Here is a 26904-nt window from a genome sequence, read left to right on the forward strand (position 1 = left end):
AAAAATGACCTAACTACAGTGAACACAACTTGCACCCAGACTGTGGTCTCTAATTACCATTTCCCATTTTAAAATCTGAGTTCCTTTTAAAAAAAAAAAAAAAAAAAAAGTTAGGCCGGGCATGGTGGCTCACCATGGTGTAATCCCAGCACTTTGGGAGGCCAAGGCAGGCAGATCATGAGGTCAAGAGATTGAGACCATCCTGGCCAACCTGGTGAAACCCCATCTCTACTGAAACTACAAAAATTAGGTAGGTGTGGTGGCATGCACCCGTAATCCCAGCTATTCAGGAGGCTGAGGCAGGAGAATCGCTTGAACCCAGGAGGCAGAGGTTGCAGTGAGCCGAGATCACACCACTGCACTCGAGCCTGGCCAAAAAAAAAAAGGTCTGTTTCCAGGTTTGGAGCAAGATATGGACAAGATGAGCCTGGAACATCTCACATCTCATCATACTAGAAAGCAAGGATGCTCTCACAAACTACCAGGGAAATAGTTGAAAGGACTGAAACAGATCAAATATTTTTAAATCCATGAATTCATGATAAAAAAAAAAATCACTGGTTATATCTTTGGAGAATGCTAGGGAACCAATACATTATTTTGAAATGATAATAAAAATTTAAAAATCAAGTACATATTCTGTCTTTTCTATATACATTGTATCTGAGATTATCTAAATAATTAATGAAATGCTTCTTTACTTCAACTGGTAAACGGAGAAGAAATGATCAAATGTCACCATTTTGTAACCTCTAATGAAATGGCATCTAGACAATGACTTTCACTGGTTTCTAACAGAAAAAGAGAAATGACCACATATCTAGATATTATGAACCTTCTGATAGAAGTATACATACCACCTATGAAATATTGTTGACAAAAAAAAAAACTGAACCTGATTCTGATCAAGCTTCTAGATCAGCAGTTCTCAAAGTCTGGCCTGCAGACCCTTGGAAGATTCCTGACACGCTCTTAGCAGACTGTGTAAGACCAAACTCTTTTCATATTAATCTTAAGACTCTATTAGACTTTTCTACTGTGTTGACATCTGCACTGACTATATAAAAGCAGTGGTGGGTAAAACTGTTGTCCTTAGTATAAATCAAAAAGTGGCACCAAATAGTGTTAGCAGTTACTGCATTTTTTTTTACAGTCACTGGCTACAGATTTTTAAAAACCCTTAAGAATGCCCTTGATGAAATGGTAAAAAAAAGGATTCATTTTATAAAAGTTCATGTCTTTTTAATAGTATCTGTGATGAAATGGGAAGTCTGCATACAGCACTTGTGTTGTAAGTGAAATATCATGGTCATTTTGAAGCAAAGCACTTGTGCATTTGAGCTGCAAGCTCAACCAGCTGCTTTTTCCACAGAACATCACTTTTACATTAAGAAAATGACAAACTGTGAGTATTGAGACTTGGGTATCTGGCAGACATCTTCTCAGAAATGAAAAAAGTGAGTCTGTCACTCAAAGAAAAACAAGTAGGTGTTGTAGCTGATGATAAACTTCAAATCTTCAAATGAAAATTAATATTCTGGAAAACTTGATTCCACCACTATGAGCTTGACAACTTCCCTACACTTAGATACTCTTCTGATGGGACTGGTCATAATTTCAAGGAATGTGTTTTTTTATATCGTTAATGAAATGTGCCAACATTTATAAGATACACGTAACTGAATGAACAAACATTTTCCAAATGCCCAATGGCATGATGTTACAAAATCACAACTAAAAGTTCCACTCAAAATTTTAAAACAATGAATTTTAATATACAGAGTAAGAAAATTTCATGAATTTAGTTTCATATTCTACATTGCAACTAACCTATAAGAAACCACTACTCACTGAGTTTTGGTATAAGCCAAAACAAGAATAGTTGAGTTGATGATGGTTGTTGTAACTGAGTAATGGGACCTTAAATTTTAACTTACCATTAAAAGCTGGTAAATTTAAGAATATGCACTAATTTTTAGGCTCATTTTGAAATAAATGAACAGTAATTTCAAAGAATGTTTTGGGAGTGTTCTTTTTGTCTCTATGAAATAGCAGATAAAATTTCAAGTTGGGGATAACTGAGTTCCCAGAAAACATCAAGATGCATTCTTGAGATTATTAACTTAAGCATAGGCAAAAAAAAGCATCTCTTCTATCATATCAATCAAGATTTCAAATTATAAATAAGGTAGTAATAATTCTTACCTTCTAGCAAGTGTCTGATTTCTAGTGTGTATAGCCAAAAGCAAAAAGCACAACCTAATAATAAATGAGTAATTGACTATGTTCTGACAATTCAGTAAAGCTGCTTCATAAAAACCCAAAGAAATCTCAACTTACAATCAGATGTGGAGCCCTGATCTAGGAGAGAATGGTTAAGATAAAGTTTCATGGAATCACAGGTTGTTATCAGCCTCCTGGGAAAAACTCAGGGCTAAAATTTATCCTTCCCTACCACAAAAAGCCATCTGAACGGCTTATAATCATCCAGGGAATTCAAACAATCAATTTTGTTCAGGTTCTGTTACTTTTATCAAATCAATTCTGAATTAACAGTTTGGTGGTTTTATATCCTGGTGGACCCATTATCACCCAACTTCAGATAGATATTAGCTCCCTGTGCTGCATTAGGACATTGTTTCTAATTTCTCTGATATACCAAGGAAAAATCTAAAAGAGTACTAAATATTTCCAGGAAAAAAGGTACATTGGTCTACTTCACCTGAAGTTCTCTCCTTCGGTCCCTTCCTTCCCTTTCACACACATCCACACTGGTAATGCTCAGCTCAATTACTCAGTACTTCCTGGCCCCATGCCACGTTCCTCAGTATCTCCACAGACACACTTCATCTTTCAAAATACACTTCCAATGAGACTTCCTGGTGCCTTCCCTGGGGTTCTTGCTCTGTCTTCTGGACTCCTACAGCCCCTTCTTTATGTACTTTATGGACAGAATTTACCAGAATAGCCAAGAAAAATGCCACACAGTACAGGTGGTTAAGAGGATGGGCTCTGGGGCCAAACTGCTTTGGTTAAAATACTCACTGTGCCACTAACCACCTGTATAACCGTAGTCAACCAACCCCTTTTAGTCTCAGGGTTTTTTTTTAATTGACAAATACAGATTGTACACATTTATTGTATACAACATGATGTTTTGAAACACAGTAGTCCCTCTCTTATCCACAGGGGATATATTCTGAAAACCCTAGTGGATGCTTGAAACTGGATGGTACCGGAACACTATACATTAAGTTTTTTTTCCCATACAAAAATACCTATAATGAAGTTTAATTTATAAAGTAGGTACAGTTAAGAAATTAACAATAACTAATAACCAAACAGAACAATTACAACAATAATTCACAGATGGAAGATTCAAATATGTTCACAATTTCATGGATAGAAGATTTGTTCTTACCATAGATCTTAGCAACCTCATGATATGGGGTTTTTTCCCTTTAGTTTTGGTCAAGAACTTTCACCTATTCCCTTAAAAGAAGCAGTTTACATCTTCTCTTTGGCACTACTCTTGCACTCTGGGGACATTATTAAGCAAAATAAGGGTTCCCTGAATACAAGCACTGTTATACCTCAACAGGTGATCTGATAACCAAATTGGCTCCTAAGTGACTAGGAGTGGGTACCGTGTACTACACAGGTATGCTGGACAAAGGGATGATTCATGTCCCAGGTGGGAGGATGCACAATGGCACAAGATTTCATCATGTTACTCAGAACGGCATGCAACTTAAAAACTTAGGAACTGTTTATTTCTAGAACTTTCTATTTAATATTTTCAGACTGCAGTAACTGAAACCTCATAAAGTGAACACCATAAGGATATAATGTATGTATATACATTGTGAAATGGCTCAGTCGAGCTAATTTACATATGTACTACCTCATATACTTACAACTTCTCTGTGGTAAGAACACTTAAAATCTATTATCTCAGTGATTTTCATAATACAATACATTGCTTATTAACTAGTCACCATGTTGTACAATAGATCTCTTGAACTTATTCTTCCTATTAAGCCTCAGTTTTCTTACTCATAAAATGGCAATAACAACATTCCTATCTCATGGGATGGTTCTGAGAACTGAGGTAACATATATAATGCCTGGCACATAGTAAATTTTCAATAAATGTAAGCTATCATTACTACAATGTATTAAAATCATTTGATTATTTTTCTGCTACATCACAAACTCTCTAAGGGTAGTGACTATATTTGAGTTTAATTCAACTAGTAGTCAAATTAAATAATGAATTAGTTCAGAGACTATGTCTGAGTTTAATTTAAAATCGTGTGCTAACTTTAAGTCAGGCAATTGCTAGGTGTTAGGAATACAAAGATGAGTAAGATAAAGTGAAGGATGTAAAAGATCTTGCAGTCTTATCTATTCACACATAGTATGCACAGAGAATCTCAATAAATATAGATTGAATTAATATGTAAGGGCCAGTTACTATCAACTCTTTTACGGATGTCATAAGAAATCTGAAAGCAACTTTATTTGAATAGATAGGAAATTTATTCCAAAACCAAAGGATACTGAAAGCTAATGGTCAACACTTGCAAAGCTGATAGCTGACTGAAAAGTATTATGGTTCTCTTAATCTGTATAAGTCCTGGTTAACTTTATTTAGACTAAAACCAGGAAAAATCTCAATAGAAAGTTTAAAAACGTAACCCACTCTATTTATTTATTTTAGGTTAAGCAGGTAATATATTAATATAGTAATATATTCTCTCTCTGTATAAAAACAGCTATCTATGCAGTTGGATGTGTGCAAATACACAGAAATGGTAGCATGATTTGTTTTTTTAATTTACACAAATTTTAGTTTGCATTATTTTGTATTTTATCATTATTATATAATACACTCATATGTAATGCAAACTGTGCATCCAACAAAGGTATATATGTATTTTTAAATGTACATAATACACACACACACACACACACACACACACACACATATACATACATAGGTATGTTCTCAATCTCTGTAACACTGATTTTTTTTTTTTTTTTAAAGACGGGGTTTCACCATGTTGGTCAGGCTGGTCTAGAACTCCTGATCTCAGGTGATCCACCTGCCTCAGCTTCCCAAAATGCTGGGATTACAGGCATGAGCCACCATGCCTGGCGATTTTTTTTTTTTTTTTAAGACACAGGGTCTCACTCTGTCACTCAGGGTAGAATGCCGTGGTGCAATCCTAGCTCACTGCAGCCTTTAACTCCTGGGCTCAAGAGATCCTCCCACCTCAGCCTCTCAAGTAGCTGGGATTATAGGCATCTATCACTAAGCCCAGCTAAATTTTTTTTTTCTTTTTTAAGAGACCAAGATCTCACTACGATACTTAGGCTGGTCTCAAATTCCTGGGCTCAAGTGATCCTCCCACCTTCAGCCTCCCAAAGTGCTGGGATTATAGGTGTGAACCACACCACACCTGGCCTATGTTCTATTTTTATGCCAATATCACAATGCTTTCATTATTGTGGTTTTGTGATATGTTTTGATCTCTGGAAGAATCAGATCAATCTTGTTCTTCTTGTTCAAAAATATCTTGCATATTTTTATGCATTTACACTTCCACATGGGAAGTAAATATGGCATAATGTTTAAACATCTATTTATCTAAGTTTTCAAATTGAATGATATAAAATTATAAATAATCTATGATCATGCCACCATATTCTGTTTCTAGCCTCTCTCTCGCCTTCCCCCTATTGCAGTTTATTGGTACACTCTTCCTTTTTAACTTAATCAAATGTACCAAATATCGGAATCTTTCAAATATCCTGCTTCCAAAATAAAAAGTATTCTCTCTAAAGACGTACTAAAGCTCCTCTGTATAAACAGCTTGCCCACCAAAACAAGTTTTCTGCCAATGATCTTAGTATGAGAAAACTGTGGCAAAGAGAAATGAATTCTTTACATGTTGGAATTACTGATCCAAGAATAATGATTGGAATTAAAGTTGGGCAAAAGGCCTGAACAGACATTTCTCAAAAGAAGACATACAAATGGGCAACAGGTATATGAAAAAATGCTCAACATCTTAATCATTAGGAAAATGCAAACTGAAACCACAATGAAAGAGCCAGGTACAGTGGTTCGTATCTGTAATCCTGGCATTCTGGGAAGCCCAGGCAGAAGGATCACTTGAGTCCAGGAGTTTCAGATGAGCTGGGGCAACATTTCCAGAAGCCATCTTTGGAAAAAAATTAAAAATTAGCCAGGCAAGGGGTGCATAACAGTAGTCCTAGCTACTGGTTGAGGTGGGAGGATTGCTAGAGGCCAAGAGTTTGAAGCTGCAGTGAGTTATAATCACACCGTTGCACTCCAGCATGGAAGAATAAGCAAGACCCTGTCTCTTAAAAAAAAAAAAAAAGAAGAGAGAGATCATCTCACCCTAGTTAGAATGGCTATTATCAGTAAGACAGGAAAAAATAACAAATGCTGGTGAAGATGTGGAGAAAGGGGAATGTTCATATACCATTGTTGGGAATGTAAAGTAATAAAACCATTATAAAAAACAGTATGGAGGTTCCTCAAAAAACTAAAATAGATCTACCAAATGATCCAGCAATTCCACTGCTTGGCATATATCCAAAAGAAAGGAAATCAATATATCAATGAGATATCTAAACTCTCATAACTATTTCAACATTATTCACAATAGCCAAGATACACAATCAATCTAAGTGTCCATCAATGGATAAATGGACAAAGAAGATGTGGTATATACACAATGGAATATTATCCAGCCAGAAAAGAGAAAGAAATGTTGTCACTTCTTTTATTGCAACATAAATATTACTGGAGATCATTATGTTTGCTAAAATAAGCCAGAGACAGAAAGACAAATATCAGATGTTCTCACTTATGTGGGAGCTAAAAAAGTGGATCCTATGAAGACAGAGTATAAAATGATAGTTTTTAGCGGCTGGAAAAGAGGTCAAAGAGGGATGAAGAGAAGCTAGTTAAGGGGTACAAAAATATAGAGTAAAGGAATAAGACACTAGAAAAATTATAGTTAGTAATTTATTGTATACTTTGTATAGTAAATAAAAACACTGCACTTGTGTTCAGAAACTCTACAGTTCTCCTATAATGTATTAATATAACAAGTAGAATAATACTTCTAAAACATGAATAGGATCAAGTCACCTCTTGCCAATGGTCTTTCATTTCAGAGTAAAAGCTAAAGTCCTTTTTATTACACAAAAAGCCCTAACTTATCTCACTCACCATTATATCTCTGATATCATTTCCTCCTGCACATCCTATTGACACCATTCCAAAACATACTGTTTCTCCATTGTTCTATAAACACACCAACTAAGTCCCTGCCTCAGGATCTTTGCATCTGCTACTCCTGCTGCCTAAAAAACCTCTCCTCTGGATATTCACATAGTTAACATCCTCATCTTCTTACCAATGAGAACTTCCTTGACTACTCTATTTTAAAAAGCTACACACACACTCACACTCTCTCTCTCTCTCCCAACTTCCCTTTTGCTTTATGTTTTTTAAAATACTTACCACTATTTGACACACTACATACTTATTTTCCTTCACCTAGAATGAAACCTCCATGAGGGATAGGTTTTTGGCTGTTCTGTTCATGACTACATCCCTAGAATAGTGTCAAACACGTGACACTCAAAAAATAAAAAAACCACTGGATAAGTAAGTAAATAAACAGGTAATAAAACAAATGAACCTGGGTTCTAGCATGGGTTCAATGACTAATCAGTTAATTTACCTCAGATGAGTTATTCTGGTCCTCAAAGGATCTTTTTTTTTTTTTTAACTTTGTGTCTCAGAAGATTGGGTACTTGATTGGCAAGACTCTCATCACTTCTTGCTCACCTCTGGATATCAGTCTGTCAAGGTTTTCTTTGATAAATTCACTGTATGAAAAACCCAACTATAATATTACACTCAAGTGTACATTTATAGGAGCATACTTTTTATATAGTTTCTATATAATTTTCCTACCCCATCTGTCCCAGGTCAGATTTCCTAGGGATAATACCATTCCTGAGATGTGTGCAAGTGGTTAATTGAAGGAATGTTCTCAGGACAGTGCTATGGGGGTGGTGGTAATGAGTCAGGCTGAGGAAGGTAGGGTTTTAGGGGAAACGTAGCCTCAGCCTGATCTTTTTTTTTTTTTTTAAGAAAGAGAGAAAGAAAAAGAGAAGGAATAAAAAAAAAAGAAATAAAAAAGAATGAAGGAGAGGAAGAAAGAGGAAGAGGAAGAGGGAGAGAGAACAGGGGTGTTGCTTTATTGCCCGGGGTAGAATGCAGTCTAAAACTGGGTATGCCTTAATTGTGTTTAATAATAGAGACATTAAAAAAAAAATGAGGGAAGAAAATAATTAACAAGCAGCCAACCAATATTTCATTTAAACCTATAAATAGGTGTGATATGGTACTGATAATTGTATATTTTGTGTATTTAAAGTGGAGAGTTCTATAAATGTTAATTAAGTCTACTTGTTCTGGATTTGAGTTCAAGTCCTGGGTATCAATGTTAACTTTCTGTCTCAGTGATCTGTCTAATATTGATGTTGAAGTCTCCCACTATTATTGTGTGGGAGTCCAAGTCTCTTGATAAGTCTTATATATCTGGGTATTCCTGTATTGGGTGCGTATATATCTAGGATCTTTAGCTCTTCTTGTTACATTGATCCTTTTATTATGTAATATCCTTCTTTGCTTCTTTTGATCTTTGTTGCTTTAACGTCTATTTTATCAGCAAAAATTTCAACTCCTGCTTTCTATTTATTTATTTATTTTTGCTCTCCATTTGGTTGGTAAATTTTTCTCCATTCCTTTGTTTTGAATCTTTGTGTATCCTTGCAGTGAGATGGATCTGGATGTAGCATACCAATGGGTCTTGGCTTTTCTTGCCTGTCTGTGTCTTTGGATTGGGGGATTTAGTCGATTTAAATTTAGAATTCATAACAATATATGTGAGTTTGATACTGCCATTTAAAGTTAGCTGGCTGTTTTGCCCATTAGTTGATGCAAGTTCTTAATTATGTTGATGTTCTTTATTTTTTGGCATTTTTTAGAAAGGCTGATACTGGTTGTTCCTTTCTATTTGTAGTGGTTCTTTCAGAAGCTCTTGTAAAGCAGGCCTGGTGGTGATGAAATCTCTGAGTGCTTGCTTGTTCACAAAAGATTTTATTTTTCCTTCGCTTATGAAGCTTAGTTTGGCTGGATGTAAAATTCTGGGTTGAAAGTTCTTTTCTTTAAGGATGTTGAATATTGGCCCCCACTCTCTTCTGTCTTGTAGGGTTTCTGCTGAGAGATCTGCTGTGAGTCTGATAGGCTTCCCTTTATGGGTAACCTGACCTTTCTCTCTGGCTGCCCTCAGTATTTTCTCTTTCATTTCAACCCTGGTGAATCTGGCGATTATGTGCCTTGAGGTTGGTCTTCTTGAGGAATATCTTTGTGGTGTTCTCTGTATTACCTGGAGTTGAATATTATCCTGCCTTGCTAGGTTGGGAAAGTTTTCCTGAATAATATCCTGAAGCGTATTTTCCAGCTAGGATTGATTCTCTTTGTCACATTCAGGTACACCTATCAAACGTAGATTAGGTCTTTTCACATAGTCCCATATTTCTTGGAGACTTTGCTCGTTCTTTTTTATCCTTTTTTCTCTAATCTTGTCTTTTTGTTTTATTTCATTAAGTTGGTCTTCGACCTCTGATATCTTTTCTTCTGCTTGATCAATTCGGCTGTTAAAACTTGTGCATAGGAGGCCGGGCACAGTGGCTCACGCCTGTAATCCCAGCACTTTGGGAGGCCGAAGCGGGTGGATCACGAGGTCAAGAGATCGAGACCATCCTGGTTAACATGGTGAAACCCCGTCTCTACTAAAAAATACAAAAATTCAGCTGGGCATGGTGGCGTGTGCCTGTAATCCCAGCTACTCAGGAGGCTGAGGCAGGAGAATTGCCTGAACCCAGGATGCGGAGGTTGCGGTGAGCCGAGATCAGGCTATTGCACTCCAGCCTGGGTAACAAGAGTGAAACTCCGCCTCAAAAAAAAAAAAAAAAACTTGTGCATAGTTCGCGAAGTTCTCGTGTTGTGTTTTTCAACTCCATTAATTCACTTATATTCCTCTCTAAATTGTGTGTTATTGTTAACATTTCGTCAAACCATTTTTCAAAGTTCTTAGTTTCTTTGCATTGGGTTAGAACAAGTTCTTTTAATTCCCAGAAGTTTCTTATCATCCACTTTTTGAAGCCTGCTTCTGCTAATGGAACACAGTCTTTCTCCATTGGGCCTTGTTCTGTTGCTGATGAGGAACTGTGATCCCCTGTAGAGGGAGAGGCGTTCTGATTTTGGGTATTCTCAGTCTTTTTAGGCTGGTTTCTTCCCTTCGTTATAAATTTACCCATCTGTGGTCTTTATAATTACCGTCTTTATAGTTGGGTTTCTGAATGGACGTCCAACTTGTTGATTCCCGGCGCTAAAATACGAGCAACCCACTGCACCGGCCAAAACAGCGGCATTAAGATTGATGGTGCTTTTCTGACTCTGCACCGAGAACCGCCGCACCAAGTCAGCAGCAAAACCGCCTCGCCGGCCACAAGAGTCGCGCTGGAGACCTGTGGGGCCCCTCCGCTGGAAATCTTCTGGTGCGTGGGCAACAAAAATTGATCTGAAAGTGTGGTATCCTCTCGTTCTCTGCGCTTTCAGTGGGAGCTGCAATCCCGAGCTGCTAGTGATCAGCCAGCTTGGATCTCTCTCCCCTGATCTCTATCATTAGTTGTATAAACTATGACATTCTTGCCATTTTATAAAAGTAGAAATTAAGTTATGGAAGAATGGCATCATTTCCTCTAGGCTAGTCAGTAGAATAGTGGAAAGCCAGAACTAGAAAGGCCTCCCAGAGTTCAAGCCCAATGCTCAATCTAAGCTCTTTTATAAACAACAGAATTAAGATAGCTGAAGAGCAAACTTCAGAATTTAAGAATGTAAAAGTAAAAAGTTCCTGAAGAGAAAAATCTTTTCTAGTAATATTCGAGAAGAAAATGCAGACTCCTTAGCTTACTTTTTCTCCAAATTTTTACTGCTCTACTCTGTAAACTCCTATGAACATTAATAAGCGGCTATGGTTGAGGGAAAATGTTCCACAGTAGAGAAAGGAAAACACATCCAGTTTTTCACATGAAACTGGAATAATTATGTATACATCCTATGAAAAAATTGAGAATAATCCTTTCAGCATGGCTAAAATTAGGAGAATAGTTAGCAAAACAACAAGGACGCCACAAAACAGTGTCAACCGCCCTCCAATCTAATTCTTACATATAAAATCAAAATCCCAAATAAACTATTAAAGACAGTTGCAATTTCATTTGATGACTGAATACTTCTCTTACCATGAACAATTTCAAACTGGACAAAAAGAAAAGGTGAATAAGGATTTTGAAAGCGAAAAAGATGCCACTAATCAGGGACCAGAGAACTGCTCAAATGCCAATCAAAATATTGTCGATCAGTTCAGGAGACACTGTCAGAGATGGTTAGGAGACTCAAAATGCACAAGAAAATGCTTGGGAACTTTCAGTGAAATGACATAATTGGATGTGTGATATTTCAAGTAACTTCCCCTGAAGACATAACCATTTGCTTCCAACAGTACTTACAAACTCATAGTCTCCATCCTGTGGTACTTTCCAATCTGAAGAATTTTGCAGTGGACCAGGTACACTCTTGCCAAAGCTGTTGATCTGGTTTTCCTTTTCTTTTTGTTCAAAATATTCAAGAAAAGATGGTTTGGCAGGCTGCATTGTCTCATCCCTTCCTGAAAACCAAGAAAAATGAAAAATGAAAAGAAACACTGTAATATTTTAGATAAGTTTAATAAATAGATCTGTCTTCTCCGGATCAGTGGATATTTCTGTTAGATAAAGGACTCCTTTAAGAATCTAGTGAAACTACAGAACAATGTATAACTGCTTGCTCAAAAAATTCTCATGGAATTTCAGAGGAGTTAAGATCCCCCTAAAATACATTCAGAAATTTCTCTGGGGTCCCTTTTTCTAGATGGAAAGATTTGGGTGATGCAATGAATCTGATAATCTGCAAATAATACATTTGGGGTCTCCTATATCAAATAGCTCCTGTAATACTTAGAATGAAAAGAGAAGTAAGCAAAAATATTTATTTAGCATCTATCATACACAATATTCTCTACAGGTACTAAAGTAGGAAGAGGGGATGATACAGCAGGGTGACTTTCCTTGATAATCTTATTATCTAATTGGAATAATGAGAAAAATATACATGAAAAAGAAAACAAATCACAATTCATCTACTCTATGAAATACCATGTAACTTTTAAAATACTATCTACATGTGGAGAAAAAAAGAAAAAGCCACCTTGAAGTGTTCTCACTGGTAAATTTTGGGACACTTTGAGCATCAAAAAGAATGCACTCAGTAAGAGATCAGAGCAATAATCCAAAAGTGAAGGAGGTTTGGGAGAGACGGGAAAACTCTTCTTAGAAAAATTACCATTGATGCTGGGCACAGTGGCTCACATCTGTAATCCCAGCACTTTGGGAGGCCAAAAGAGAAGGGTCCCTTGAGCTCAGGAATTCGAGACCAGCCTGAGCAGACACCTCAACTCTACCAAAAATAAAAAGAATCAGCCAGGCATGGTGGTACATGTCTGTAGTCCCAGTTACTTGGGAGGCTGGGAGGATTGCTTGAGCCCGGGAGGTCAAGGCTGCAGGGAGCCACAATCATGCAACTGCACTCCAGCCTGGAAGACGGAGTAAAATAGTGTCTCAAGAAATAAAAAAAATCACTCTGACCACTTTATTGTGGTAACAAAAAAGAGCATCTCCTTTTTAGGAAATACAAACAAAAGAGGATATCTTCTTTCTTAGGAAATACACACTTAAAATTTGAGAGTAAGCTGCGTATATCATGCAACAAGCTCTCTCTTCTCATTATTTCTGTCCTTTCATGTCTGTTTATCTATCCATCCATTCAACTTTATATATGCACAGAGAGATGACTAAATTAAGTTCATCAATAAAAATGGCGACTTCTGGACAGAAGTAACAGGTAATTTAAAACTTTTTCTCCAATGGAATTGTTACAAAAACCATAAGGACATCATTCTTTTTTTTAAAAAGTATGATATCCAACAATAAAACAATAGACTTCTATAGTTCTTCATTAATTCCTTTCAGCTGCAATACAGGTGGATTTAAGAAATTGAATCTTTAAACCAGGGATGATGAAACACTAAAGATAACATTTCTATGGTCTAATTCTAAGCCATATCATAAAAATCAAAGAAATGTCTGTTAAGCGAGAATATAATCATTTGTCTAACTTCTATCACTGTTCAGATGAAAAAGTGAGAACATCTGCTTTCCTCATATTTGAGTTCTTCTTTCTTACCAACCCTCTTTGAAATTTTTAATTTTTGGAGTTAAAACACCAGCTGTTCTTTGTCTCTTTCAACAATGAAAATCCACAAATAAGAAAGTCTATCTAAAATATATTTGCTTTTACCTTCTGATATCAATACCAGGGACCTGATTACACTTGACATTTATTAGAATTCGAAGTTCCAAAAACTATAGTGAATTTTGTAAAAAAAGAAGTTTTTTATCTAATCATATATTCAGATATAAGCTGCAAATAAAAGGCACATATGTATTAGAAACTTAATTATAGCAAAACGATTAGTTAAAATGTTACATTTATCAGATTGCCAAAAAGCTGAAGTTGATTTTGGAGATAAAAGAACGGAAAAATTCCTCTTCTTAAATTTTATGTTACGTATATTTCACCACAATAAAAATATTGGAAAGTAAATCCCTATCCTGTAGTTCAAATATTTAGATTCTGGTTCTGATTATATGATCTTGGTAAAACCACAGGTTACCAATCTGCAAAAAGAGGACACAGGACCAGATTATATCGTAAGCTCTCTGCAGCTTTGAAAATTCCATGATTTTATGACTTGGCAGTAGCATATGAAAACATATTTATGCTCAATTATTAATAACTATTCAAAAGAAGAAGTTCTTATCTCTAGTAGGATTATGATACTGGATGCCTCTAATCTTAAACATGCTACAACTAGATGTGTACGGGCATAAAGCAAAAACCAAGCTGAAAAATTGTTAAGACTCAACAAATATTTTAGTGACAAGAATATCTCCGATTCTTTGGATTTTTTGTTGCTGGTGTTTTAACAGATGGAAGAGGCGACTCAAACTGTAATAAAGATATCATCTAGAGATGTAGATGATAATAACATTTTACAGAACTAAAGTGAAAAATCAAACTGACTGATAGAGGAAGCCACCTTAACTGCAAGAAACAGCAGACATTCAAAAATAGTTAGTGATTCTTGTTTTAGTGATTCCAAAAATTAAATGCCTCCACCATAATGGTTATTTCTTTATGTGTGAGAATGCTTCACTGGCATACTGAGTTTATATGAAGGAGACAGCATTCCTATTGTGACCAATATTTTCTTAGTAATGCTGTCATTAAATTGCAGCACTTGTTCTAAATCTGATTTTATAGACTGATAATAATTCTCAGTAAACAGATTTGCATTCCTATCATAATTGGTATCTAAGATAAATTGTTTTTTAAAAATGACCACAACATTTCCTCCTGGTATCTTCGTCCTTACCTTATGCCCTCTCACGATGACTCTGGACCTGGCTATCTAACTTGTTTTGGTCATTGAGACAATAGCAAATGTATGGCAAGAAGGGACTTAAAAGTTCTTGTGTAGGCTGGGCATGGTGGCTCATGCTTATAATCTCAGGCCAAGGTGGGAGGACTGCTTAAGTCCAGGAGTTCAAGACCAGCCTGGGCAATAAAGCAAGACCTGGTCTCTACAAACAATAATTTTTTTAAAAAAATTAACCAGGTGTGGTGGCATGCACCTGTGGTCTCAAATATTTGGGAGGCTGAGGCAGGAGGATCACCTGAGCCCAGGAGGTCATGGTTGCAGTTAGTTATGATCACACAACTGCCCTCCAGTCTGGGTAACAGAGCAAGACCCTGTCTCAAAAAGAAAAAAACTTCTTGTACGTTTTACTATAATGTAAATAAACCTGATTGAGCCAGCTAGATGGTGAAATACTATGTGAAGAGGCCCAAGTCAACAAATGTCTCAAGAAATAAATCAGCCATCCCCAGCTGTTATTGCATCAGCTGACCACAGAGCAGAGCTAATCGGCCCAGACCAGAAATGCCTGCCTACCTGAGTTTAACCTAATTGCCAACCTACAGAATCATGAATCAAGTTAAATAAAATGGCTAATTTAAGCCACCCAACTTTAGGGTGGTTTGATATGCACCAAAACCTAACTGATACAGTTTCAGTCGCTCACACACAAACACAAACACAAACACACACACACACACACACACACACACACACACACCCCTAAATCTACAAAAAGAGTTCTATTCTTTGGAAACCTAGGTTCGAATTCAACTAACATTTGCTAAATACCTTCTAAATTTCAGGCTTTCTGCTAGGTGCTTTCACATGATGGTCTCATCCAAACTGCATGACCACCATATAAAGCAGAAGGGGGAAAAAGCCTTACACTTACTAGGCATCTACCAAGCACCAGAAAATGTACTATATCACTTAATCCTCAAAGAATCTTTTAAGACATGTGTTATTTTGCTCCTTTTCAAAATGAGAAATTCGCAGGAGATTTCAAAGCTAGTAACCAACAAGGATGGGATTTGAATGCCAAATGTCAGGTTTTAAGTTTAGTGAGCTACATCTCATACTGTACAGTCTCTAAAATCAAACTAAAGATTCTTCACATGGTTAGAACTGCCATTAAGCTAAGTGCAGAAAGAGTGGGGAAATGTAATTTTTCCAGTAACCTTATCTTTAAACTTTTCTTTTAGCACCCTTTAGCTAGACAGATGATCAAGTGTGTTGGACAGCAGCCTGTCAGGTTGAAAACCATGAGAGAATCATCCAAGCTGATTAAAGGCCATGCTGTCCCCCAGGGCTTCAGCTGGCTGATGGGTTTTTGTTTTAACTTGAGCTAGTGTATTTTTCAGATGCATCCCAAGAAATAAAAATGTTCAATTCAATGATAACACAAGAAACCTAAAGCTATAGGAAGAATGGACTGAACAGACAAATGAAGCCTGAAAATAGCCACATCTTGCTCTGGTTCCTTTATCTGATGCAAGAAATGCATGAATTCTTACACTAAGACTGGCCTATTTTTCTTTGTAAGCAGCATTTGTCAAGCTAAATGAACAATCTATCTAAGCCTACAGACAAAGAAGTGAATTCATAAGTGACTATTTTCCGATTATTTTTCTTTGAAAAAAGCAGAAGGAACCAAAAAACCCAAATGTTCATCAGCTGCTGAACAGATAAACAAAATGCAGTACACACATGCAGTGGAATATTATTCAGCAACAAAAAGAAATATTGATACATGCTATATAACATGGATAAACCTCAAAAATATTATGCAAAATGAAAGCCATTCACAAAAGGCCATATATTATATTATTCCATTTACATAAAATGTCCAAAAAAGGCAAATCTATAGAGACAGAAAGTAGATTAATGGTTGCCTGGGGGGGAGAGGAGAATGAGAAGTGACTACTAACAGGATTAAAGTTTTTTGAGGGGATGATAAAAATGTCTGGAATTTAATAGTGCTTAAAGTTACCACACCTTGTTAGCATCCCAAAAAAATCACTGAATTCTATGCTTTAAAATGACAAATTTTATGACATATAAATTATATCTCAATTTAAAAATTGTGGCCAGGCATGGTGGCTCATGCCTGTAATACCAGTACTTCAGGTGGCAAAGGAAGGAGATGGCTTGAGGCCAGGAATTCAAGACTAGCCTGAGCAACATAGTGAGACACTGTCTCTACAAAAAAAAAAAATTTTTTTTTAATTAGCAGGGCATAGTGGTTCACACCTGTAGTCCCAACTATTCAGGAGGCTGAGACAGAAGGATCACTTGAGCCCAGTTCAAGACTGCAGTAAGCTATGATCATGCCACTGCACTTCAGCTTGGGCAACAAAGCAAGATCCTGTCTCCAAATTAGAAAAAAAAAAGTAGAACTTTAAAAATTAGATTGTGGTGATGGTTGCACAACGCTGTGAATAAACTAAAAATCATTAAACTGCACACTTTAATAAATTGTATAGTATATAAATTATATGTCAGTAACTCATTTTTTTAAAAGCAGCAAGACACCCTTCCTTTACTCTTTGCTCTTATTTCAGGATTCATATGAACTAAAACAAAATGCTTGGGTAGTAACCTGGAAAGGAGCATGACCAAAGACTGAAGCCCACTGTTCCACTGGAATGACCATCTACAAGACCTTAAACTTTATGACCTTCAATTTCAAGCCTTTATTTTCCAGACTGTCACTAAGTAAACCACAATGGTCAACCTACTATTTCTTTAATTCCTACACTGAATCTTTTCTACTTAAATCGTAATTAATTCTGTGCTAACTAGAGAACTGGGCAGAGCCTACCTTTTTTTCTGTTTCATACATGAATATTTGCAGGGAAAAAACTCTGGTAATCCTGCAAATGTTTTCCTCTGGCTTGGAATAATATGCCTTAATGTGCAATTCTTATCACAGGGTTTGTTTGCTTTTTTCTAACATTTGTTATGAGTGTGTGGTTTTGGATTTTGTTTTTGTTACCAGGCACTTAAGTGCCTTACATGTATCAGCTCATTTAATTACACTGGTCATTATCCAAGTAGCTGTGTATGGCCATAAATATTCCTTTAAATGTCCTTTGAAACCACTAAGAATTGCTGGAATCATAAGTTATAAGCATTCCTGGAGCCCAGAATAACTCTTCCAGTTAAGCATTTTTGGTAATTGCCTCTATATGAATTGACTTAATTTCTGGGCAATGGTGCTCTAGCTGTTTTAATTCTGGTGAACTGAAATATATCAATTCAAAGGGATCTAAATCCAAAATTCAAAGGGTTACTAATGAGCTAAAGAGGCAGCACAGCTAAAAAAGATTTTTTAAAGTTCACAGGTGAAAATGGTCCACATCTTGTTTCTTGCAAGATTTCCTAATTGGTCTCACCCTTTACAGTCTTTGGAAACTCCATTTTATCACTTTCCTAGCCAAAGTGTCTTCAGATACCCTATTAACAACAGAATCAAACTCCTTACTTTGGAATTCAAGGTCTTCCAAAATCCAGTTAACACCCACATCTGCTTCAGCCAACCGAATCCTGAAAACACGTAACTACCCTTCTGACTTGGCACCTGCCTTTAACATTCTTCCCCAGCCTTCCTGCATATCTGAGTCCTTGCCTTTCTTTTCACAGATTCTTTAACATTTTTCTATACCACTTACCTAGCATTGGTCTTTAGTATTTCATTACCTTCCTATGTAGAGGTCCTTTCTACTAAGTTGCACCATTATCAAAACTATTATTTGAAGCACCTAGGGTAATGATCTATACATAAGGAATTAGAAAGAACAATTAGTACTGTACACACGCCATAAGTATCAGATAATGATAATGACAAATGTCATCTTCCCCTTTTAATCTATAAGTTCCTGATAGCAGTGAACGTTTCATTTTGTTTCTGTACTCTACATATTAATGACACATAGTGCCTATCTAATAAATGCTTCTTGGTTGGCATTAAATATTCATTTTTAACAAATACTGATTCCAAGTTGATATTTCTAAAGCATAAATATTTGAAAAGAATCATCTGCTTTTTCTTTATAGGTCCACTTAAATTGATATTTTAAAATGTATCTCCATTTTCTTGCTGAACAAAAGAAGTTCAGAACAGCAAGCTTAAAGCACCACAGAAATACTATATTCCACTAACTGATCCGCAAAGATTTATCTGCCTCTTAGGCTTAAGGACCAAAGAATATCTTTTGTGATTCACTTTCCTTTGTTCTTCATTACCATTATGCCACTGCCCTCTCTTGAAACAAATGTGTTTCCCCCATGGCTGTTCTTGGCTCTCCTTTTGCCAATATAACTATACCAGAGCAGCTATCTTTCAAAATACATAGGTCTTGAGCCCTTCACCCAAGTCACACTGAGATCTGGTATTTTCATATCCTAAAATGTGGTCTGGCAGAGTGTTCTGAATGAATTTTCAGGCACCAGGAGTCTGTGCTTTTTGGCTGATCTCAAAAGAATCAAGACTACTAATGGTTTCCAAAGATAAAAGCGGGCCCAACATCTGGATACAATAAGAAAAACTGCACAAACAATTAGGATTTGGTCTCCATTCTGGCAGAACAACCTTGAATTATTTTTAAAACTGTGAGAAAAATCTAAGTACCAAGATGTCTGCTCTTCTATTGTAAATCTCACCCATGAGGGAGCAACTGATAAAATGCACAGTGAACCACCACGATTATCTTTCAGGGATGGAAAAAAAACCCAGTTGGTAATAAATTCCGCTGTATTAAGATAAGAGGCTGAAACTTTACAAAAGAAGGCTCATGTGTATCTAAAGTCTGGCTCTCTTTAAAATCTGTCATCTTGTATTCTGAGCTATTTAACAGATTTTAAAAACATGTATCATCTTACGGCCAAGGAATTTAAAACACACAAACACATACACATGCACACACGCGCGCGCGCGCACACACACACACACAAACACCACACACAGAGACACACATAGACGCTCCCTCTCTCTTCTTGGCACAACGGTAAAATGTCACTGAAACTGACAAATGACCTTCCTTTAGCTCAACTACGTTCATGCCAGCACTCAAGCATTCTTGGGGTGGCACTTACAAAACACCATTAATACCAAGAGTAAAACTAAAGCATAACTTTCAAGAGAAAACGAGTTAGGATGAAGAAAAGTAGTACTGGTTGAAGAAATGTTTAGGTCCAATGAAAAAAACACCCTCATACATTAAAAGACTCATTTTAATACCATTTCTGAGCATTTACACACTAAATATTTTATATACATAATCTCATATCTCAACAAAACTACAAAATAGGAATTTTTGTACCCCATTTTTTTTCAGACTAGGAAACTGAGGTTCAAAAAGGAAAGGACTTGACTAAGGTGACGTGGTCTATAAGACCCTAAGCAAAGTTTCAAGCCAAAGACTCTGATTCTAAAAATCAACGTTGACTCCGCTAATCCTTGTCCTTCCCTTGCCCTTACTCAGAGATAGGGTTCTAACAAAAACCAAATGTTTTAAGCTTTAGTTTTGGGGTGCATAACTGCACTTATGCTATCTGAAACTCTCATATGATGCTAACCATGAGTGACAAGCATACATGAACACAATACTCTGATGATAGATGTTTAAATCCTGAAGGGATTAGAAATTGGACAGTGAGGCTACTGTGGTAAAAGAAGTGTTAAAATACTTGCAGTACTTTATGTCCTAATTACTGTACTTGCAAATGCCATCATCTGAGTCACAGAGAATAAGACAGATAACACACAAGGGAGGCAATGTTCTAACAACCCCTTTCAAACTGCAGATGGAAAGAAAATAGGCTCTGAGTCAAGAATTTCTATCTTATGCAGCTCCAAAATCAGTATCTGATGGGCGGTGCTGAAGTAAAATCGCTTTGACAATGATTTTACTGGCCGTTCACCTGATTTCAACATGAGAAAACTCACAGCAACAATAGGTGCCTTCATGAAACTGAGGACTTTCTGAGGAACTATAAACACAATGTTTTTACCACATAATACTGTCTCAGTAATTTAACTAAAGCATGTTTCTGAGTTGCCCTAACTTATGTCATTATGCTTTCAAATTCTATTTCAAAGAGATTAATGTGGCTGTTGCTCTAGAAGAAAAATTAGAATCTTATGAACTAAGTACAAATTTTAAAGAGGTATCATCACCTCACTCCCTTCAATTCACTGAACCTAATTTGAAGGCTTGAGTCAGGGGAAACACTTTAAATTAGTAATCCAAATTCTGCCTCCCATTGACCTATTAAGCCTGGAGATGAAGAGGGGTGACCAGGGCTACGCATCTCTTGGGAATGTGGTAAGGATGAGAAAACCATGACATCGCCAATGTATCCTAAGAGGGAGAACCGCTGCATGTCAAATCTTTAGTGGATGGGTACATTAGATGACAAATGGCCATCCTTTGGCATGTCATTTTCTCACAAGGGACAAAAGCATTTAACTGCTAAGCTATAAGCTGGGCAAATCAAGCTACTTCAGTGGCCCCAAAATGTTTTTGTTATCTCTCCCTCTAAAAATATATATATATTTTTGTTTTTGAACATAATTTACTTTTTAAAAATTTAATAATGTTTTGAAAGTTTGGATTCTTTCTATGTCAAGTATAGAATTAATTCTTTTCATTTTATTTTATTTTATTTATTTTTGTGACAGAGTCTTGCTCTATCACCCAGGATGAAGTGTAGTGGCATGATCTCAGCCCACTGCAACCTCCGCCTCCCAGGTTCAAGTGATTCACCTGCCTCAGCTTTCTGAGTAGCTGGGACTGCAGGTCCCACCATGCGCAGCTAATTTTTTGTATTTTTAGTAGAGATGGGGTTTCACCATGTTTGTCACGATGGTCTTGAACTCCTGACCTCAAGTGATCCACCCACCTTGGCCTCTCAAAGTGCTGGGATTACAGGCATGAGCCACTGCACCCAGGCCCTTTTCATTTTAGCTCTAAATATTAACATCCTATTTCATAATGATCAACTAAAACACAGAAGAAATTCTCCTCCTTTAAAAAAAAAGTTTGTTTGAAAATAGATAATGGTGAAACTATTTTTCTGCATAGTAAGATAAAAGAAAAAGAAAATATGTAATTTAATATAAAACACGGAAAATATGTACAAAATTCCATCATTTTCACAGTACTACCAATGGTATTCAGTGCCACCAACATATTACTTTGGATAACATACATTAATAATACCAAAATTAAACAAATCCACAACCACACAGTGACAATTTTAACAAATCTCCTTCAGAAACTAAAAGATCAAGTATCAAAAATTGGTAAAGAATAGACAGTTAGCAACTGATTGCTAATCATGTGGATTCCTGCACCAAACAATTAGAAAATACATGCTTTCTAAGGCACACAAAACATATTTAATAAAAATTAATAACATGCTAGGCCACAAATGTCTCAAAAAACAACCAAGAACTGATATAGCACAGATCACATTCTTCAACCACAATTCTCTAAATTAGAAATTTAAAATAAGCAGTTTATAAAAATCATACATTAGCTATTAAAAAACACTTTTGAATAATTCATGGGTTAAAAAATAAATGTGTATAGCACAATCACCACACATTGGAAGAAAATATTTACAACATACCACATATGAAAATGTATGGAATACAGCTAAAACAGAACTAAGAGAAAAAGTTACAATGTTAATTGAATGTATTAGTAAGCAAGAAAATTTAAAAGCTAAGTATTCAGGTCAGGTGTGGTGGCTCACGCCTGTAACCCCAGCACTTTGGGAGGCTGAAGTGGGTGTATCACAAGGTTCGGAGTTCGAGACCAGCCTGGCCACTATGGTGAAACCCTGCTTCTACTAAAAAAAATACAAAAAAAATAGCCAGGTGTGGTGACATGCGCCTGTAGTCCCAAGCTACTAGAGAGGCTGAGGCAGAAGAATCGCTTAAACCAGGAAGGCAGAGGTTGCAGTGAGCTGAGATCACGCCACCGCACTCCAGCCTGGGCAACAGAGTCTCAAAAAAAAAAAAAAAAAAAAAAGTCAAAGTTTTCAAATTTTTAAAACAACAAAACAACATCAATTAAAGAAATTTTTTTAAGTAAAACCTCTTAAACTAAAAATAGACCAAAACTTATTTAGCCTAGTAAGGGGTATCAACCAAATTCTGCTGCAAAATCAGATTCGATGTTAAAAAATTCCAAGACTTTAAAGTGAGCAACAAGACAAGAACGCCCACTACCAGCTCTACTATGCAACAATGTATAGGACATCTTAAGAAAAAAAAAAAAACCTTGGCCAGGTTTGGCAGTTCACACCTGTAATCCCAGTACTTTGGGAGGCCAAGGAGAGAGGATTACCTTCACCCAGAAGTTCCAGACCAGCCTGAGCAACACAGGGAGATCCATCTCTACAAAAAAAAAAAAATTCATGGGTGTGATGGCACATGCCTGTGGTCCCAGCTACTCAGGTGGCTGAGGCAAGAGGATTGCTTCGGCCCAGGAACTCAAGGCTGTAGTGGGCTAGGATTGCGGCACGGCATTCCAGCATAAGACAGTGTCTCCAAAAAAAAAAAAAGAAGAAGAAGAAGAAAACTATAATCATAATTGACAGACAATAAGACTGTCTCCATTTTTTTAAAAAGAAAATCTCCAGAAAACCTGTTACAATGAATAAAGCAATCCATAAATATCTACAGTAGTTGCCTATGGAAAAAAAAATGTTAGAAACAAAAATTTTCTAAACTATGCCATTTGTAATAGCAACAAATAAGTACCTAAAAATAAATTTAACAAAAAGCCCTACAACATCTTTGTGGATACAATTACAAAATTATCTAAGAATATAAAAGATAGACCAAACAGATCGAAAGATAAACCATGTTCATGCATAGAATTAATACAGAGATGGCAATTCTGCCTAATTAATCTATGTATCCAACGCAATTAAGTCAAAATTCCAGTAGTATTTTATAAAATTGTATATGCTAATCCTAAAATTTATATGGGAGAGGATGGGTGCAGTGGCTCACACCTGTAATCCCAACACTCTGGGAGGCTGAGGTGGGTGGATCACAAGGTCAAGATATCAAGACCATCTTGGCCAACATGGTGAAACCCCGTCTATACTAATATACAAAAAATTAGCCGGGTGTGGCAGCCCACGCCTATAGTCCTAGCTACTCAGGAGGCTGAGGCAGAGGAATTGCTTGAACCCAGAAGGCAGAGATTGCAGTGAGTCGAGATTGAGCCACTGCACTCCAGCCTGGTGACAGAATGAGACTCTGTCTCAGGAAAAAAAAAAAAAATTATATGGAAGAATATTGATATAAATTTCAAGAAGTAATCTGTGATAAAAAGAAAAACAAGGAGGGGATGGGAAATCTATTGTAGATAAATGGTCAAAGAAGGATTGAGAAGGTGATAGGATCAAAGACCTGAATAGAGGGAGAAAGCAAGTCTTTCAGACAGAAAAAATAAAACAGACTACTATAGCTCATATTGCAAACAAAAACAAATTCCTAATGTATATCAGGAATATATGTATGTGCCTGTGTGTGTGGGTGTGTATACATATATACACATACACTTTTACTGTAATTTACTATAACATAAGCCTTAGTCCTGGTTCCCAACAATTTGACTTAAAATATATATATATATTTTGAGACAGCATCTCACTCTGTTGCCCAGGCTGGAGTGCAGTGACATGATCTTGGCTCACTGCAAACTCTATCTCCTGGGTTCAAGCGATTCTCCTGCCTCAGCCTCCCAAGTAGCTGGAACTACAGACTTGCACCACCACACCCAGCTAATTTTTGTATTTTTAGTAGAGACAGGGTTTCACCATGTTGGCCAGGCTGGTCTTGAACTCCTGACCTCAGATGATCCACCCACCTCAGCCTCCCAAAATACTAGGATTACAGGCATGAGCCACCACACCCAGCCAAATTCCTGATATATTAAAGAAAGTTCTAATTGTGAACAGTAAACTTTATAACTTTTAGAAAAAAAAAATTGACTTATTTTTCAGACATCTGTGTCACAAACAATTTCTTAAAGATAACACAAAAAGCATAACTGTTTAAAAAAACTTAGATAAATGTAACTTCATGAAAGTCGCTAAGAAAAACTCAGCAAAGTTAAAAGGATGAGGCACAAGCTAGGAGAAACTATTTACAATGTACATAACCGGCAAAAAAGTAGTACTCAAAATATAAAGAAAGACTGCAAATCAATTTTTTAAAAAAAGGAAAAAGGGCAAAGGCTATTCCCAAAGAAAGCATGAGAGTTTTATGTAGTCAACATAAAAATAAGTAAAGTTAAAACTGAAGACATCAGGTGACAAAAGCTTTAAAATATCATTATTAATATTTATTTGATACATAAAATAACTTTCAAGTCAGTTCTACACAAGAATTATTAGTTTTAAAATTTATTCAATTACTCAAGGAAGGCCACTTTAGCTGATTACAGTTTAAAAACTATATGCATGGTACCATGCCACAGCAAAAGAACACCAATTGTGTCAAGTACACTGAGAAATCTGGGAAGGGAGAGAAAAAGTTACTATTTTGAGATGTTTTGGCTGACTTCTTATTTGAACTTCGCCAAGTATGAGGTGTCCAATCTGCCAACTAAATAAAATAAAGACATTGCCCTAGTGTGTCGCTGTGGTTACTTAAAATACACTTAAAAATAAATAACGGTCTGTTCCAGAATAAAGCCTACCTTTATAAGAAGGGGATTTGTGAATTCAAATGAGAACACAATTATAACCCATTAACTTGTTACAGAGCTCCCTCTGCTGGCCCAGAGAAAGCACAATGTTCCTAACACGGACACAGACCCTGTCATGTCACTTCAATAATGTGCCCTGCTGTTCGGGGAGGTAAACAGGGTTATTCTAGAGCCCTTATTCAAAAACAAAAACAACAACAAAAACAAGAACATATCTAGAAAAATAGAAGAAGCCTTCCAAAATCCCCGATCTAATATTTTATCCAGACAGAGGTTTCAAAGTAATGTGGGCCACGGTTTGCCTCTTTCATTCTTATGAGTTATGTTTGAAGTCACTTAAAAACAATCAAATCCCACCCCACCTTAATCCTTTCCCTCCAACTGCAATTGGACTCCTTTCTGTAGATTCAGATACGTACATCCAAAACAAATTCCCTCAGAGATAACAACATCATTGGTTTATCAGAGGCATGCCCCCTTTGAAAACTATCCTTTCCTTCTGGAAGTCCTGGGGGCGTATGTAGAGGAACTGGTTATTGAAACAACCAGCAAGAAGTCCATTACTACAAGCTGAGACTTACCAACATATGATCTGTAACATAAGCCTTAGTCCTGGCTCCCAACACTTGATAAAGGGGCTCTGCTAGAAGTAGTATAATCTAATGACTGAGAACATAACCTCTGAAATCAAACATATCTGGGTTCACATTTTGGCTTTTCTTTACTCATTATATAATCACAAGCATGTTACTTAATCTCTGCAATTGATTTTCAACTGCTATTAAACAGGGAGTGGTTCTGTTTACCACACAGCATGGTTGTAATGATTAAAATATGTGAAATGCTTAAAGGATAAAGCACAGTGTGTGATATATGAAGTGCCTAATCACTAATAATTATTATTAGCAGTTATAACATCTATCCTATTAAGTTACATATAATAAATAATTGAGAAGTCCTTGTCAGAGCAATCAGCAAAAGAAAGAAATAAAATGCACTCAAAGAGGAAAAGAAGAAGTCAAACACTCTCTCTTCACTGACAATATGATTCTAAACTTAGAAAGTCCTAAAGACTCTGTCAAAAGGCTACTAGAATTGATAAGCCCCTTTAGTAAAGTTTCAGGATAAAAAAATGTACAAAAATCAGTAGCGTTTCTATACACCAACAATAGTCAGGCTGACAGTGAAATCAAGAACACAATCCTACTTACAATAGCCACAAAGAAAATGAAATATCTAAAAAATGCAGGTAACCAAGGAAGTGAAGGATCTGCATGAGACTACAAAACACTGCTGAAAGAAATCAAAGACAACACAAATAAATGTAAAAGCGTTGTATGCTCACAGTTAGAAAGATTTAATATAATTAAAATGGGTATACTGTCTGAAGCAATTTACAGATTATATAC

At 36.4% G+C, this 26904-nt stretch overlaps 1 protein-coding gene across 2 annotated transcripts in view; it reads right to left on the reverse strand.

Moving 5' to 3' along the window:
* Positions 1-26904, reverse strand: part of STK4 (serine/threonine kinase 4) — a 105611-nt gene that overhangs the window by 37237 nt on the left and 41470 nt on the right. For both annotated transcript variants that reach the window (XM_032263612.1, XM_032263613.1), the window contains exon 10: positions 11692-11849. In XM_032263612.1, the coding sequence (XP_032119503.1) occupies positions 11692-11849 (158 nt within the window). The remainder of the gene's footprint in view (positions 1-11691; positions 11850-26904) is intronic.

This window comes from Sapajus apella, unplaced genomic scaffold (genome assembly GCF_009761245.1).
Source record: "Sapajus apella isolate SASKATOON/1434 unplaced genomic scaffold, GSC_monkey_1.0 scaffold137, whole genome shotgun sequence".
NCBI lineage: Eukaryota > Metazoa > Chordata > Mammalia > Primates > Cebidae > Sapajus > Sapajus apella.